Raw genomic sequence first — 15,464 nt, 5'->3', positions numbered from 1 at the left:
CAGATCTTGGTATTATCTAAATTTTGTCACTCTTGCTTTACCTGTTTTCTCTTTTCCCTATTTTATCTGCAGTGTTTGATAGTAAATCTTTCACATCACTGCACTTCACCCCTTATTCTTTAGTAGGCATTCCTAAAAAAAATACAGTGGCCAGGCTTTGACTCTTTCTCTTTCCCCCTCTCTTCTCAAATACTGCTTAGGTACATGTGAGCTGGGAAAGAGAAAGACTGACTGAATTGAGTGCAGTGTTGCAGCTCAGTGTACTACAGGGAAGGGATGATTTTTTTTTTTCTTTTCTGTAACATTGCTATTACGTTTTTGTTAACTTATCATATAAGAAATGTATTAACAAACTGTAGACAGGTCACTTAGTGTTTATGTTTTTTTTTTCTCATCAATATGTTGTAATGAAATTAACTCATTCTTAATTTATAGAGATAATGGAAGGATCAATGAGCATGGCCTTTTTGTCCTAAGTTAGTGGTCAAGTATTCCTGCAGAAAAGGAGAAAGGCATTCTCTTGGCAGAGATGTTCTCCTATTGTCCAGAGTTCCTCTTCCTTCTCTGTCATTAACTGATTTCTCAGAAAAATTGTGTTATGTACTTACACAAATTTTCCATCAGAAAATATTTTTGAATATTTGACTCTTTTGTAGAACCTGTCACAAGTGAGCAAGGAGTTCATTTTCTCAATGATTTATGCCAACTTATATAAGTAACACTTGATTTGTAATTTGATTTTTGAAGTAAATATTATGTTCAGCAAATACATAGCTTTGATAGGCAAGAACATTGGTATACTGTCCTTATATTCCTGACAACTGCCTCCCTCATTAGTTTGAGTCCCTAGACAGGCATTTTGAAGTTTGGATCCTCCTAGTTGACATGCACAGTTGCCCCCTGAGGTCAATAAGTTGTCATTCAGCCAAAGTTGCTGAACAGTGAAAAGGATGGGCAGCCCAAAACCAAAGCATAGGGTGACTTTTAACAGTCATAGTTGACTCTCAGTGGAAGGTGGGTATGTGTATTTATGTACAAATCTAAACATTCTATGTAGTCATTTCAGAAGACTTTTAGATCTTGTAAAAGGAATGGGGAAAACATTAGTCCAGCTACCAGACCATGCCATTAAGGATCCTGTTTGCCTAGCATTCTGTCTGCATAGTAGAATTTCTTTGTAAGTTTCAGCTCAGATTAATAATGAAGTCCTTGTATGTATGTGAAATACTGGATGACTTCAGTTTTATCATTAGTCTATTACATGAGTTATTTTGTCTCATCTTAGTCATTGCAAAATTTGCATTCCAGGGCTTCATGGAACTATCACTTTCTTTCTTCTTGAGCACTCAGTGCAGATTCCACAGAGTTTGCATCTATAAAATGAACATGTATGGTATTACAACAGCGTGATAAAGTCTCTTTTTAGTAAAAAAAAAATTGTTTTTCTATTCATTTAAATTATACTATCTGTTGAAAGTATCTGTGGTGCTTTCTTTGGTCATGGTGCCAGAAATGCATTTGTTGTGACATTATACTTCCGTTATATATACAATGTAGTTAAACACTTACATTACCCTTTATGGTTGATAAACAGGAATGTGCATCAGAATCCCCTGAGTAACTTTGCCAAAATACATCCAATATTATCCTCACCTCCCCCAAAACCAAGATTTGGGTTTTGCAAGTCCAGTTTGGAGCTTCGTTGGGAGTGTTTTGATTTGGGTGCGCTTGTGCAGTTGCAGATCTGTGCTCTTGGGTGGGAGAGGTTCCCGGCTAACTCTTTGAAGTATGGGAGTATCTCTGCTCCCCAAATAGTCACTTAGGATGCATGATTACATTGCAGCTTGGCACATTTAAGTTGTCAAAGTGAATTATTTCACTCCATAAAAAAAAAAGAATGAGAAAAAAGCAACATACATAATTAAAGAGTTGGCTATAGATTTTATAAGGAAAGATGGGAGAGGTAGATTAAGACTGAGCGGTTGGCAACTTCAGGAATAGCAAAGTTAGTATGAAAAAGACTCATACTTTTTATAATAAAAGTCAAATTAGAACCCTAAATTTTAATAAACATAGGTAATACAAATTGCTAGAGCACAATTATATTTCCTGTTTATCCTACTTTCCCATAAAGGCTTCTTACTACATACGAATTTTTACTTCAGTGAGGGCAGTTCAGGACTTTTTACTAAAGACTCAGGGAGTCCTGCAGTGGGGTAGAAGTGATTGGTTTGTTAGAAAGAACTTTAGGTTAGAAATAAGAATCTCCTGATAGAAAAACTTGTTGGGCGTTTAAAATAACCAGAGAAAGTTATAGAATTTCCTTCATTGCACAACCAAAAAATCTGAGTTAAAACAAACAGCCCCCTATCTTGAAGAGTTTAGGCACCATGCCTACAAGAAATGGCACACTGAATTCTTTCAAGAGCTGTACAGGGACTCTGAAACTTTCCAGTTAGGGAGAGTCATTTGTGTTTCCTAATTTGTTGGTTGATATTCTTCTAATATCTTTTAAGAAGGAAGTCAGGAGGTCATTATCATTATCCCTCTGTTCGCAGTTTCCTGGTCACTAACTGTTTTTTTGGCAAATTGTCTCCATTTTTTACTTTAGCTCATTATGCTTTCATCTTGGATCACAACTTTATATAAGAAGTATATATATGAAAGAAGAAATGTGTAAATGTATGTGCAGTTTCTGTCACGGCCAAGAAAAATTGTGATGCTAACACTGGCTAAGCTTTGACCGAGCTTTCATACTGTGCTAACTGCTTTACCTGGCTTATAAATTAACACTCTTCACAGTGCTGTGAATTATTGCTCTGTCCCCCCTTAGCAGAGGAGAGACTGAGGCTCAGAGAGCCTAGGAAATGTGTCCACAGTCGCGTAGGTACCAAAGGATGAGGGTGGGATTTGGTCTAGGTCAGTTTGACTCTAGAGTTAGGCACTGAATCACTCTGCTTTTGTTATTAGACTAATAATTCTCTCAAATTGACTTCTCTTTAGAAACATTTTATTTTTTGAATTCTGACATTGCTGTGAGTAGCAATAAATTATCATTTGACACTGGGTCTTGAACTTGGCTACACTTTGGAATCATCTGTAGATTTAAAAAAAAAAAAAAAACAACAGTATTTGTGGCTGAGTTCTCAGATGTTCTGAGTCCATGGTATGTGGAGCCTGGACATTAGAATTAGGAAACTGAGTTGGATGTCCCTTCTTTGTACCTTAGTCTTATATGGCAGTTTTCCAGACAAGTAAATTCTTGGTCTGCTTCTTGTCTCCCTTATAGATTCTTTTTTTTTTTTTAAGAGAGAGAGAGAGAGAGAGAATTTTTTAAATATTTATTTCTTAGTTTTCGCCGGACACAACATCTTTGTTTGTATGTGGTGCTGAGGATAGAACCCAGGCCGCACGCATGCCAGGCGAGTGCACTACCTCTTGAGCCATATCCCCAGCCCCCTTATAGATTCTTAAGGCAAAGCCAGTATGGTTTTCCTGTAGCTCTGGCATTCAGCAGATGCTTAGTAAATGCTGGGATGCATGAACAGATTTCAGGTGCAATTAACAAAGATCCAAAGCTGAATGGTTGGTGACCCTTATTTGTCTGAATAATGCTTATTCCAGGAAATGAGGGGTGTGTGTGTGCATGCACATGCACACACATAGTTTGAAAAAAAAATTAACTACTGAAGTAAGTTCAGAGGTGCCTGAAAAAAATTATTTGTTGGCATGATAGAAAAAGAAGGTAAGAGGAGGGTTTAGATATGGACAGGGACTAGGGAGTTTACCATAGGTAAGCTTCAGATCCTTCAAGAAAGGTAACAAATCCTCTGGTTTCAGAAACTTCCTGGACTTGGCCTCCAAAAGGTTCCATTTTCCCTGGGGAATCAGCCTCCCCTCCCCCAATATTGGTGTAGAAACTCATCTGAGCTTTTCATCTCTCCACCCCACTCATAATAATAAAGAGGCAGATTTTTTTCAGATATATTTTCGGATATATTCTCAGAGTAAGGACCAAGGAATCTTCAGAATTTGCTCTTCCCCAAATTGTTTCCTAATAAGAATTTGAATGAGAGACTGCTGTAGTGTAATGGAGTTCAGTTGTTTATGGCCAGAGTTCAGTTGAGTATGTCTGTCAGTCAGCAACTGTGAATGTCAGATTCTTTCCTACAAAGGTCATGAGGAGGGGACTCAGAACCAAAGTCCTACTCAGGGATGGCTTAGGAGGGAAAAGGCCAATTTGGGAAATGCATAAGTTTCTCTAGATGAGCTAGGCTTGTGTTCAGATAGCCAGAGGTGTTTTGGACACTGTACTTACAAAGCCAGGCATCTTTGCATTGACTTATGAAGGATTTTTTTCTTACAGACTTAACAATCAGTAAAATTTTAATCGTGACTAATCACAAGGTTCAAACATCAAAATAACTTCCATTTCTTTTAGCCTCTGATAAATTTAACTTTTGATTAAAAATATGCTAGCGATCTTTACTTTCTCACTATTGTTAATTTTAAAACAAGTTTTTATTAGGAGAAATTGCTAATGTATGCATTTAACTTCATTAGTGGATAAGGTACATGTGTAACTATGTTATATTGTTTTTCTGTAATTTAGAATTGAGGCATTTGTATGATTCCGAAAACCCCAAGAAATATTAGATGCTATTCTCTATCCTTCATTCTCCCATTTTTGTTGCATTCATGATGACTTTTAAACACTTTTAATGTAAAGGCATTAAAGATAGATAAAATCGACCATCATCAGTCTCTTTACTGAGAATTCAACAAAGAACAAAATCAAAGTATGAAATAGCAAGCTTATTTTTATTTGTATGAATAATACTTGTCTCGGTAAAATCATAATGAAAGAGGAATCTTTATAGATAAATCAAATAGAAAAGAATAAATAGATGCTCAACATAATATTTATTTGGGTAACATCAGCAAGTCAGTGAAACTGAGATTTCTGGAATGTGCTGGCCTTTGGAGCCAAGAGTATATTATGATTTAATGGTACCTCTCTGCTGCATTTGATGAGCTGTCCTAGAAAAACATTTTGAAGCAATAACACATCCATTTGGCTCCTAAGTAATGAGGGAGGCATTGCTCTTTGCATTAACTATTTATTCAGGAAGAGAAGTGACCAACTGCTAATAAGTTTTATCCAAAGAGGGTCATTTAAAACAGAAGAAAATGCAAAAGTGAGGCTCTCTTCGATTTCATATGCAATTAACAAAAACCCAGAGCTGAGTGGTTGATGCCCTTGTGCCATGTGACTTGGATGGCTGTATTTAAATATGAGTGCCTGTCAGATCTAGTAAAGACTCTGTGGCTTATGGAAGCAGAGTGTAGCTTAAGCCAGTGACACAGGAGAAGACAGTGACTGGTGAGTGGCTAAGATTGGGTTGATCTCTCTATTGTTTGGAATCACAGGCTTGTTTTCTAAAATCAGTAATAATGATTTAGGTTCACTAGTGTCCTCCTTGTGGGAAGTATTCCTCTTTTTTTTTTTCTTTTCAGATAATTTTTTTTATTACTTGTGGAGTCTGTTCTATAATACAGTATTGCTTTTAGACTTAATACTCAATCAAAAGATTTATACCTGGAGAATTTCATATTTGCTATGCAAGTAAATCTGTAATATATCATTCAGAAATAGTTTCCAGTGTTTTGCTTCTTCTGCAAGTACATAAGTGGTCCCTTCTTTGCAATAAATGCTTAGGATTTAGTAGCTTTAAGATTGCAACCATAATATTGTATTCATGTGCAAATAGGGTTTTTCCCCCAATCATTTCAGAATCTTCCTTTGAAGCATTTTGATGATGTAACAGCTTGAAGTTTTCATTCTACTTGAATCAGATTCTCAGCCAATTAATATTGCCTTTTATTTTTAGTGACATAAAAGATGATGAAAGTCACACTTATTTTTTTCCCTCAAGACAACTAATGGATTTTTATACCAATTCTTCCTTTCTGCTCTGACAAAAATGTAATACAGTGGATTTCTACACAATGGGCAGGAAAAATATCTCATATAAATGATATCCAAACAGGCTGTAGAAATGATATATAAACTCTGTTAAATGTTAACAAAAATTTTTTGGATACCATAGTGAATCAATGATGAAATCATTTAATATTACATTTTTTCAATTTTTAATTTAAAAAATATTTTCCATATTGAAAACCATCTATCTATTTGTTCTAAACTTACTCTGAATTACTTTGGAGTATATTTAAAGTCAGTTTTTAAGATATAGTCTGTGAAATAAGAAATAAGAATTCATTGTTTATTTTATAGCCTTTAGAAAAGTGCTAAAAAGTCTGATAAGTATGTAACAGCAGGATCAAAGACAAGAAAAGATTGCTGGGAATTGTCTTGTCCTGGGGCACATTGTGTCATACACAGGGAACAAAACTCATCTGTGTTACAGGGATTTATTTTCTTTATCATGGAAATAAAGACTGAGTTTAGAAATGGAATTGCCTCTTAAGATTTGGGTTTTGCAATAATCCCTCTTGTTGATTATTATCAATCATTAGATTGAATTATGCCTTTCAGATAATTACTCCATTCAGAAGGCTAATGCTATGTGCCGAGAACAGAAAAGAGATGGAGGATTGGATCAGTTCACTGAAGTCTGTACAAACCAGAGAGTCTTATGAGGTAAAATAGCACATCCCTGATATTTTGTGTTCTTAGGGCATGAATGTTAACTAAAGAGCTAAAGCTATGCTGTGCAACTTGTTTAAGCCAGATTTTTTTTTTAACTTAAAGCAATGTGCTTTAGTGTTAAAAGTGACAGATTTGAAATTTTGATCAGAACTACAGTATGTACATTTCCAAGTAGTCCAGTGTCTGCAGTCTTGTTCTCTTATTTGGCAAATCTGTTCAAATGTCTCATTTCTAGGTGGCCCAGTTTAACGTGGAACATTTCTCAGGGATGCATAACTGGTACGCCTGCTCCCATGCCCGCCCCACCTTCTGTAACGTATGCAGAGAAAGTCTTTCTGGAGTTACCTCCCATGGCCTGTCCTGTGAAGGTACTGTAGCATTGAGCCCAGTCCTCTCCCAATTGTAAAGGTACAGTAGACACACCACACTGGGAAAGCTGTAGCTGGGGAGATCTAAGCTGGAATACAGTGTTTAAGGTTGGTTGTAGTTTAATCTTGAGCATTGTACTCATAGTACTAATTTGGGAAATATTCTTGCTCTGGAAAAGATAACATAATATTGTCTGAAAGGAAACATAAATCAAAATATAGCATTTCACTCTTAAGGATCTAGGAACTAGAATCTAAAAACATAGCTTTGTATAACATTCTAGTGTTCTTAATTCTGATTATGAAACAAAACGTTTTGTCAGGATAATATATATTCTTTGACAGAATTCCTGATTGTTAGTAGTATTGCCTTACTTGAAACTTTTTTAAAAATTTGTAGTAATAGGGATTGAACCCAGGGTTTCATGCATTGTTAAGCAAGTGCTGTACCATGAAACATTTTTAAAGTAATTTATTAGGAATTAATTTTTTATTAGTTAATTAATTTTTCAGTTAACTTATTGATTAATGTTTGCGGTGCTGGGGATTGAACCCAGGGCCACATGCATGCTAGGTGAGCATTCTACCTCTGAGTTACATCAGTTACCCCTGATGTCATTTTTTTTTAATTTAATTGATTTTATTTTTTTAAATACACGACAGTGGGATGCATTACAATTCTTATTACACATATAAAGCACAATTTTTCATATCTTTGTATATAAAGTGTGTTCACACCAATTAATGTCTTTATACATGTAGTTTGTGTCATATTTTTAAACTTCTTTAAAGTTTTCTAAAAATAAGGACTATGCCACTGTTTTCATTTCAGGATTAGTGAGGTTCTCTTTTTGGTATTGTTGTTTGCAGAGCCAGGGGATTGAACCAGGGATTCGCACATGCTAGGCAAGTGCAGTATGTGAAGTATTTTTAATTTAAGTACAGCAATTACCAGAAACAAGTATTTTAGTCATTACCAAGAGAGAACTGATAACATCTTTAGACTGATTTAATTTCATAATTCAGTGATGAGGTATGAAAAGTGTTATACTGCTTTTTGAAATATATCTAATGCCAATACCAGTGTTTTTCTCTGATAAGACACTATCACAGATAATTTTAAATATAGCTAATTATGATTAAATAATAAAATAATGACAGAGCCACAGTTTTAATTGATGTTAAATTTATGATTAACAATAAATAAATAAGATCAATAACTCTTGGGCTGGGTGGTGGCTCAGCAGTAGAGTGCTTGCCTAGCACGTGCGAGGCCCTGGGTTTGATCCTCAGCCCCACATATAAAATAATTAAAATAAAGATATTGTCTCCAACTACAACTAAAATAAATAAATATTAAAAAATATCAATAACTCTTGTTTCAGCCATTTACTACGATGCATAGCAATACACACACAATGGTAAGGAATAGAGCTCAGCCATTAAACCATAGCCACCATTACAAACTGTTACCAGAAGTAGTTTAACACAGTTAGATTGTTCTCATCTGTCAAATGGGGATAATAGTCATTTATACCTCAGCACTGTGAAGATTAAATGAGGGAATGCATGCAAACTGCTTTTCTGATTAAATACATCATAGGAAATTGTCACTGTGCTCTATAAGGAATTGATCCAGTAAGTAGTTCCAGATTGGATCAGAGGACTGACACATTCAAGTTCATGAAGGTGAAAATTTGGAGAAGCCATTAAACTTTATTCTTTAGATTTAAAGAATTTCAGACAAAGATATAATTGGCCTTTCTGTCTTTACTAATACAGAAGGGTTTATGTGGGTCTGAATAACTCATACTAGGTCTGTAATATTATGTGGTGCTGTTCTGAAGATCCTTTAACTGTTACCTGAAAGTTTCTATTCCCCAAATGGCTTAAAAACGATAACCAGGTTTAAGATACTCTGTGATACCCCTCTGTCTTGAAATTTATCTGCCAAGTACATTGATTATTTAGTAATTGAGTCAATAATGGAATGATTGAACATTTTTCTAAGCATTTTAAAAGAAAATGAAAATTACTTCAGTTGGTGAGAATAAGAAACTTTAAAGTCTTTAAATACATTTGTTATATCCTTCTATAAAAGACACACTCTTTCTACCCTTTTAAAAAAAGTCTTCCATGCTTATATAATTATGTCAAAATGGATTCTACTGTCATCTATAACTAAAGAGAACCAGTAAAAAAAGTCTCAATTATTGGATTAAAAATTTCTTCAAAAGATTATGCATTAATATTCGTTTTCTCTGCTGGTAAAAATTTAAATCTGCAGTATTTTGTCTATTCATATTTTTAGAATCGTAGGAGAAGCTTTCAAAATCCCAGATGTTTTATTCTATGAGAATATGGCCATCCTGGATATTTTAGCATATTCAAAGTTAAACTTTTGAGACTCCCTCCTCCCATTAAATGTGAATATACTACTTACATATTAAACCTAAAAACATAGGGATAAACAGGCTTTACAGGTTATAATGGAGATGCAAATACAATAAAAATTCGTCTAATAGTGAAGATTAACAACTTTGTATTAGAGTGAAATTCAGCTTTTGGTGTATGAAGCCATCAATAAATTCACTTGACTTTTAGGTTCTTGTTTTTCATCATAAAATGAGACTGTACTGATTTGTCTTCTAGACTTGTATTGAATTATAAGTAAACTTATTGTTTGAAAGTCTTGCACATGTAAAATACTATATGAATGAAAAATGGAAGATAGCAAATAATTTTCATTAAAAAATCTTAAGTTATTTGAGAGTGTAAATTATCATTTTAGAATATAATTGTCCTTCATAGTTACTTCAATAGTAACTTGGCCAAAAATATTAAACAGTCATTTTCTTTTCAGTCAACAGTATCAAATATGTCAACATGGCTACCTATGAAATTTCATCTTAACTATTGTTTACCACAAAGATTCAGTGTGATAAAGATGAAATATTACGGTAAAAATAATTTTGCCACCTGACAGTATATTTATTAAGTTCTGTGGTTTTAAAGAATGGCTTTATAGGTCAGGGGAAAGTGCTTTATTCTAGAATAATTTGGAGAAATGTACTTGTCACCTAACAAAGTTAAGGTGCCCATTAATTATTTCCATTTCTTAGTGACCATAACAACAGTCTGGTTTGTTTATTACTATTGTTCTATGTTATATTAAGCAACTTTGTCATTCTCAAGGCTCAGTGTATGAAACAGTTATTATAAAAAGTGTGATTTTTATTGTTTTTTAATTGTAGATGGACACAATTTTATTTTTATGTGGTGCTGAGGATTGAACCCAGTGCCTCACATGTGTAAGGCAGGCATTGATTTTTATTTTTAATGAACTGCTTGATTTTTCTTAGAGAGAGAGAGAGAATTTTTTAATATTTATTTTTTAGTTTTCGGTGGACACCACATCTTTATTTTATTTTTATGTGGTGCTGAGGATCAAACCCAGTGCCCCGCGCATGCCAGGCGAGCACACTACCACTTGAGCCACATCCTCAGCCCCACTGCTTGATTTTTAATGGCAAAAATTTTTAAAAGCCATGAAATTGTACCATTACTCTCTTTTATGTTCTTCTTTTCCCTGCTTGAAAAGCAAGCGTTGACTATTAATATCAAGTGCTGTTTTTTGCTTATAAAGCACCCTGGGGACTCTGGTATAGACCATTTTAGGACCTCACTTTATTTTGTTTAATTTTTTTTTTTTTTAATTTTGAGACAAGGTCTTACTAAGTTGCGTAGGCTGACCTAAGACTTCTGATCCTCTTGCCAAAGGCTCCCAAATAGCAGGGATTGATGATAGGAGGGTACTACTTCACTTGGCTAGAACCCCATTTTGGGGAAATAGTCTTACAGATGAAAAGACCTGGAGGTACTAAACAATTAGTTCAAAGTAGTTACTGCCTATGGTTCTGTGTCTTCACCCTTACTATCAGCAACAAAATTTAATCGAAAGATTATTGCATTCTATATGAAGTCGCTTATAACAATAATAGTATTATTGCCAAAAAGAATTTTTCAGGGTATACAAAAGAGGAGGTAAGTGAAACATCTCCAATATGTGTAGACCAGTGTTTTTCAAGAACAGATCAGTAAGTAGCCATTTATATATTGGCTTGTTGAAGCCTGAATCACGTTGAACATGTTTTAAAATATTTATTGTTTAGTTGTAGTTGGACACAATATCTTTATTTTATTTATTTATTTTTTAAATGTGGTGCTGAGAATTGAACCCAGGGCCTTGCATGGGCTAGGTGAGCACTCTACCTCTGAGCCATAACCCCAGCTCCATGTTGAACATTTGATAACAGACATCTTGGGTATTTTATCCAGACCTTTCATTTCAATGTACATCAAATTAGGACAGTTCAAAGATAATAAGTAGTATGTAACACATTTACAAATGTTTAACGATTGATAGAAAGTGAAGAAAAAAAAAATCATATGAGAAAAAGCCATCTTACATTTAAATTTAGTGGCCGCCACCTTATTAATTTCCACTGAAATGATCTCTACTTTTAACTAGTTATCTGAAAACTTAGGAACTGTTATACCATCGGCATCTACACGTGCTTGGATAATTTGTATTACTGGAAAGATAAATGTGTTTAGTAGTAGTCAAGTTCCAATTTTCACAAACACATTTTTCAAATAACCTGTGGTTTACTTGTTTTACCAAATATGTGCTGCTTCTTTCCTAGTTGTTTTATCTTAATTTTCTTTTATAAACTTCTTTATGATAATATAGCTGGGAAGAATTAATGAAGAGTAGTGGTGACATTATTTTATCATTCCTTTCTCCTACATTTATAATATAGTCATCCCAACATAATATTTTTAAAAGATGGTGACATCTTATGACCCTCTCAGCCTATTTCCCATGATGACTTCTTATTTTCATGATGTACTTACAATTTTTGTGTGTGTGTGTGTGCTAAGGATTGAACTTAGGGATGTTTTACTACTGAGTCACATCCACCCCCCCAGTTCTTTTTTTGTTTATTTTTTTAATTTCAAGACAGGGTCTCACTATGTTGCTGAGGCTGGCCTTGAACTTGGGGTCCTCCGGCTTCAGCCTTGTGAGTTGCTGGGATTCCAGGCATGTGCCACCACACCTGTCTTGTACTTGCATTTTAAAACTCCTCTGAATTTTCTTGATCTTATTGATGTTTCAAACCTATTAATATAAGTAAATATATTAGGTACACAGAACAATGCAAATATCAGAAATGTGCATCTCAATGAATTTTCTTAAATACATTCATATAATTAGAACTCCGAATAAGAAATAGGATGTAATCAGTATCCTTGTTACTGAATTTTATTTGCTTGTGCATGTGTGTGTGTCAGTCTCCCTTCTCAAGAACTAATTATTTTCTATTTATTTCATTTTTGTTTATCCATGTAGCAATCTATGTGTAACTCTATATGTGATTCATAAATGCAAGTCTGTATTAGTTTTTTAGAATACAATTAGTATCATTCGAGATTAGTTTAAATTTTTAAAAATCTTTGTTTTCTTTTTCTCTCCTTTCTACCCCTTTTAAAAATTTCATGCTATGATGACTTTTAGTGCTGGTGCAAAAGTACTTTAAAATGGTTAACTTAGTTTCTTTTCCTTTTTAGTGTGTAAATTCAAGGCTCACAAAAGATGTGCAGTGAGGGCAACTAATAACTGTAAATGGACAACCCTGGCCTCCATTGGAAAGGACATCATAGAGGACGAAGACGGAGTAAGCGGCTGTCTGCCCTTGGTCTCTTCCTGGTGCCTCCTCTCTTATTTTCTGCTCTTGGGGGAAATACTAATAGTTTAAGTGGGAGTGTTTAATTATCAGGATGAAATAGGTTTTAGTTGATTGTGAGTTTTTATTTTTAATTCATTGCTTTATAGCTTTCCCTCGCTCTTGGATTTTGAGGGAACTCTGTTAAGATTAGGGCTTAGGAATGACTGCTGGACCTGGCTGGTGTAACAGAAGGTCACACTCTGTGATCTATAAGGTTTAGAGGAGGTTTGTTCTGCAGACTCTGGGGTTTCCTCTTTGCAGTACCCCTCCCTTAAAAAACACCTCCTGCATTGCACCGCATAGGTGAATCTCTGACAGCCTTTAGTGGGCCATGTATCATGACCCTTTGTCTTTTCTCCTCAGCTAGACTTGCACCTGAATCCCAAAGCGGCAGGCCTTTCGTCTTATTTACTTTGTCTCCCTACAGGGTTTAGTCATAGTAGATGCTCAATAAATCTGGGATACATGAGTGCCATGCAGGATGCCTGTTATTGACTCCATAGAGTAAGAAATCATTCAGTACCTTCCCAAGGGTAAGAACAGTGTTCTCCACAGTCTTCACTTTTGGTTGCCCTTTCTTCCTGCCCCACAGCTCGCTATGCCTCACCAATGGCTTGAGGGCAACTTGCCCGTGAGTGCCAAGTGTGCTGTCTGTGACAAAACGTGTGGCAGTGTTCTCCGTCTACAGGATTGGAAATGTCTTTGGTGTAAAACAATGGTGAGGATTTGCAAACATTTCATACCTTTTCACTGTCTTATTTGCTTACCGTGGACATCTGTGTGGTTCAGAAGCAAAGCAAAGACCTTCATGGCAGAGCCTGACAGCATAGCCCATTGTGGCGTTCATGGCTTGTTAAATAGTGTTTTCCTTCCAGTTCCATATTTTCCACCCCCTAACCCCATTCCTGGTCATTTTTCAAATGCCCCATTTGTAATATTTTCTCTTATTCATATATTTCCTATGTCTCAGAATCTCTTTCCTGCAGATCTATTGTTTTCCATTTTGCTTCCACTGCACAGTGATCTGCTGTTTTCTGTGTTATAACCTGGTGCACACAGAAAGTCCTTTTCTGTGCTACCAGATTTGGGTTAACATACGAAGTGTGATTTTGCTGCAGTACCATGTGTGTCCTCTGAAAGACAGAATGCAAAGTTCAATGGGCTATGCACTGATGTAATTTAAATGATATAAATTTAGGTCATATAATAAATAGCTTTAAACTTCTCTGCATGTGCAGGAAAGAAGTAAAAAGTTCACCCAGCATCGTGTGAATCATCAGCAAAGAACAGTCTCATTTATGCCAGATAGCATATAGTCAGGGCTCCTGGACTGCATGAGGACATTCATAGAGAAGAGAAGTCATGCCAACAGCGGCATAGGGCTCAAAGACCACAGGACCATGAAGCCACAGCTGGGCATGCTTCTCTCACCCCTGGGTGCTGCTGTCCCAGGATGATAGTCCCTTGTGTTGGGGCTAACTCATTTGTTGGTGATTTGCGTCTTATGGTCTTTTAAAAAACTTGCTGGTCCAAATTTGGAAGTTGGACCCAAATTTTATAGTGTGGAAAATCCATTGCTTTTGGGAAGTCTGGTGTAGATCAGCATAAGATGTGATAATATGTGCTGGTTTCCTATGAGATTGACTCCATAGGCCCCAGAGGAAAAAAAGTCCTATGACTTTTTAGTCAGGCTCATAGGCAATCTGTGATTCCTCTTAATTTTTAAACCAACTAAGATTTCCTTTGTCCTCATTTCCTTTTGTTATTTTTCATCAGTTGCCTCTTTAATTAGCCACAGGCTTGTGTGTGTATGTGTGTGTGTGTGTGTGTGTTTGCTGGGGACCGAACCCAGGGCCTTATGCGTGCAAAGCAAGCACTCTACCAATTGAGCTATATCCCCAGCCCACAGGCTTATTTTTGGTTTTTTACTTCGCTTACTTCACTGTCATATAACATACAGACTGTGATGGGTCCCTTTCTGTGGACTCTCAGTACAGCCCTGACCCCCTAAGACCCTCTTATGCCATCCTTATTTTAAAGGAGTGCTACCCATAAAAAAGATTTTAAATCATCATTCCACATAAGATTTATTTTGGGGGGAATGATCACTGATAGTATTTCCTGCTAACACATCTCATGTGTGATGAATCATTTTAGAAGGGTTTTGTGTAAATTGTCTTTACATGCAGAATATATGTCTTTACTTTTATTTGGTCAGTAATTCCTACTTCATGGTAGGAGTTAATTAGGTTTCATTCTTGTTCCTTCTACTCATCCCCAACTTTAAAAAGTTTCACAAATAGAAGAGCAACATTATCTTGGGAAAACAACTGAAATTTAATAGCAATTTTAAATGGGGTGCATGGGGACCATTCTGGAATGGAACCATTCTAGAGTGTCTTTTTCTTCTTTTTTCCTGCCCCACCCTGGGTAAGTTACACCTGTTGGTTTCTGGCACCATCACCTCTGTAGTGCCTCTCTTAGCCTCGAATTTCTTGTGCACTATCATTTATCTGTTAATATTTTTCTTTACCTGTAAAATATGAATTTCTTTCTTTTTTAAAAAACTATTTTTTAGTTATAGATGGACACAATACCTTTATTTATTTTTATGTGATGCTGAGGATGGAACCC

The 15,464-nt window shown here is 35.5% G+C and overlaps 1 protein-coding gene across 9 annotated transcripts in view; it reads left to right on the top strand.

Moving 5' to 3' along the window:
• Nucleotides 1-15,464, top strand: part of Dgkh (diacylglycerol kinase eta) — a 190,827-nt gene that overhangs the window by 106,202 nt on the left and 69,161 nt on the right. For 8 of the 9 annotated variants that reach the window (XR_007346817.1, XR_007346816.1, XR_007346815.1 and 5 more), the window contains exons 5-8: nt 6,560-6,664; nt 6,909-7,041; nt 12,673-12,779; nt 13,423-13,548. Coding sequence is in view for 5 of the 9 variants with exons in the window: in XM_048800975.1 (XP_048656932.1) it covers nt 6,560-6,664; nt 6,909-7,041; nt 12,673-12,779; nt 13,423-13,548 (471 nt within the window). In the remaining 4 variants the exon portion in view is untranslated. Of the gene's footprint in view, nt 1-3,415; nt 5,384-6,559; nt 6,665-6,908; nt 7,042-12,672; nt 12,780-13,422; nt 13,549-15,464 lie in introns of those variants that run through there. The other variant, XM_015484329.2, reaches the window with a different exon arrangement.

The sequence above is a fragment of the Marmota marmota genome, unplaced genomic scaffold (assembly GCF_001458135.2).
Source record: "Marmota marmota marmota unplaced genomic scaffold, marMar, whole genome shotgun sequence".
Lineage (NCBI taxonomy): Eukaryota > Metazoa > Chordata > Mammalia > Rodentia > Sciuridae > Marmota > Marmota marmota.
Note: the sequence above shows the minus strand (reverse complement) of the source record. Positions and strands in the feature narration are given on the sequence as shown.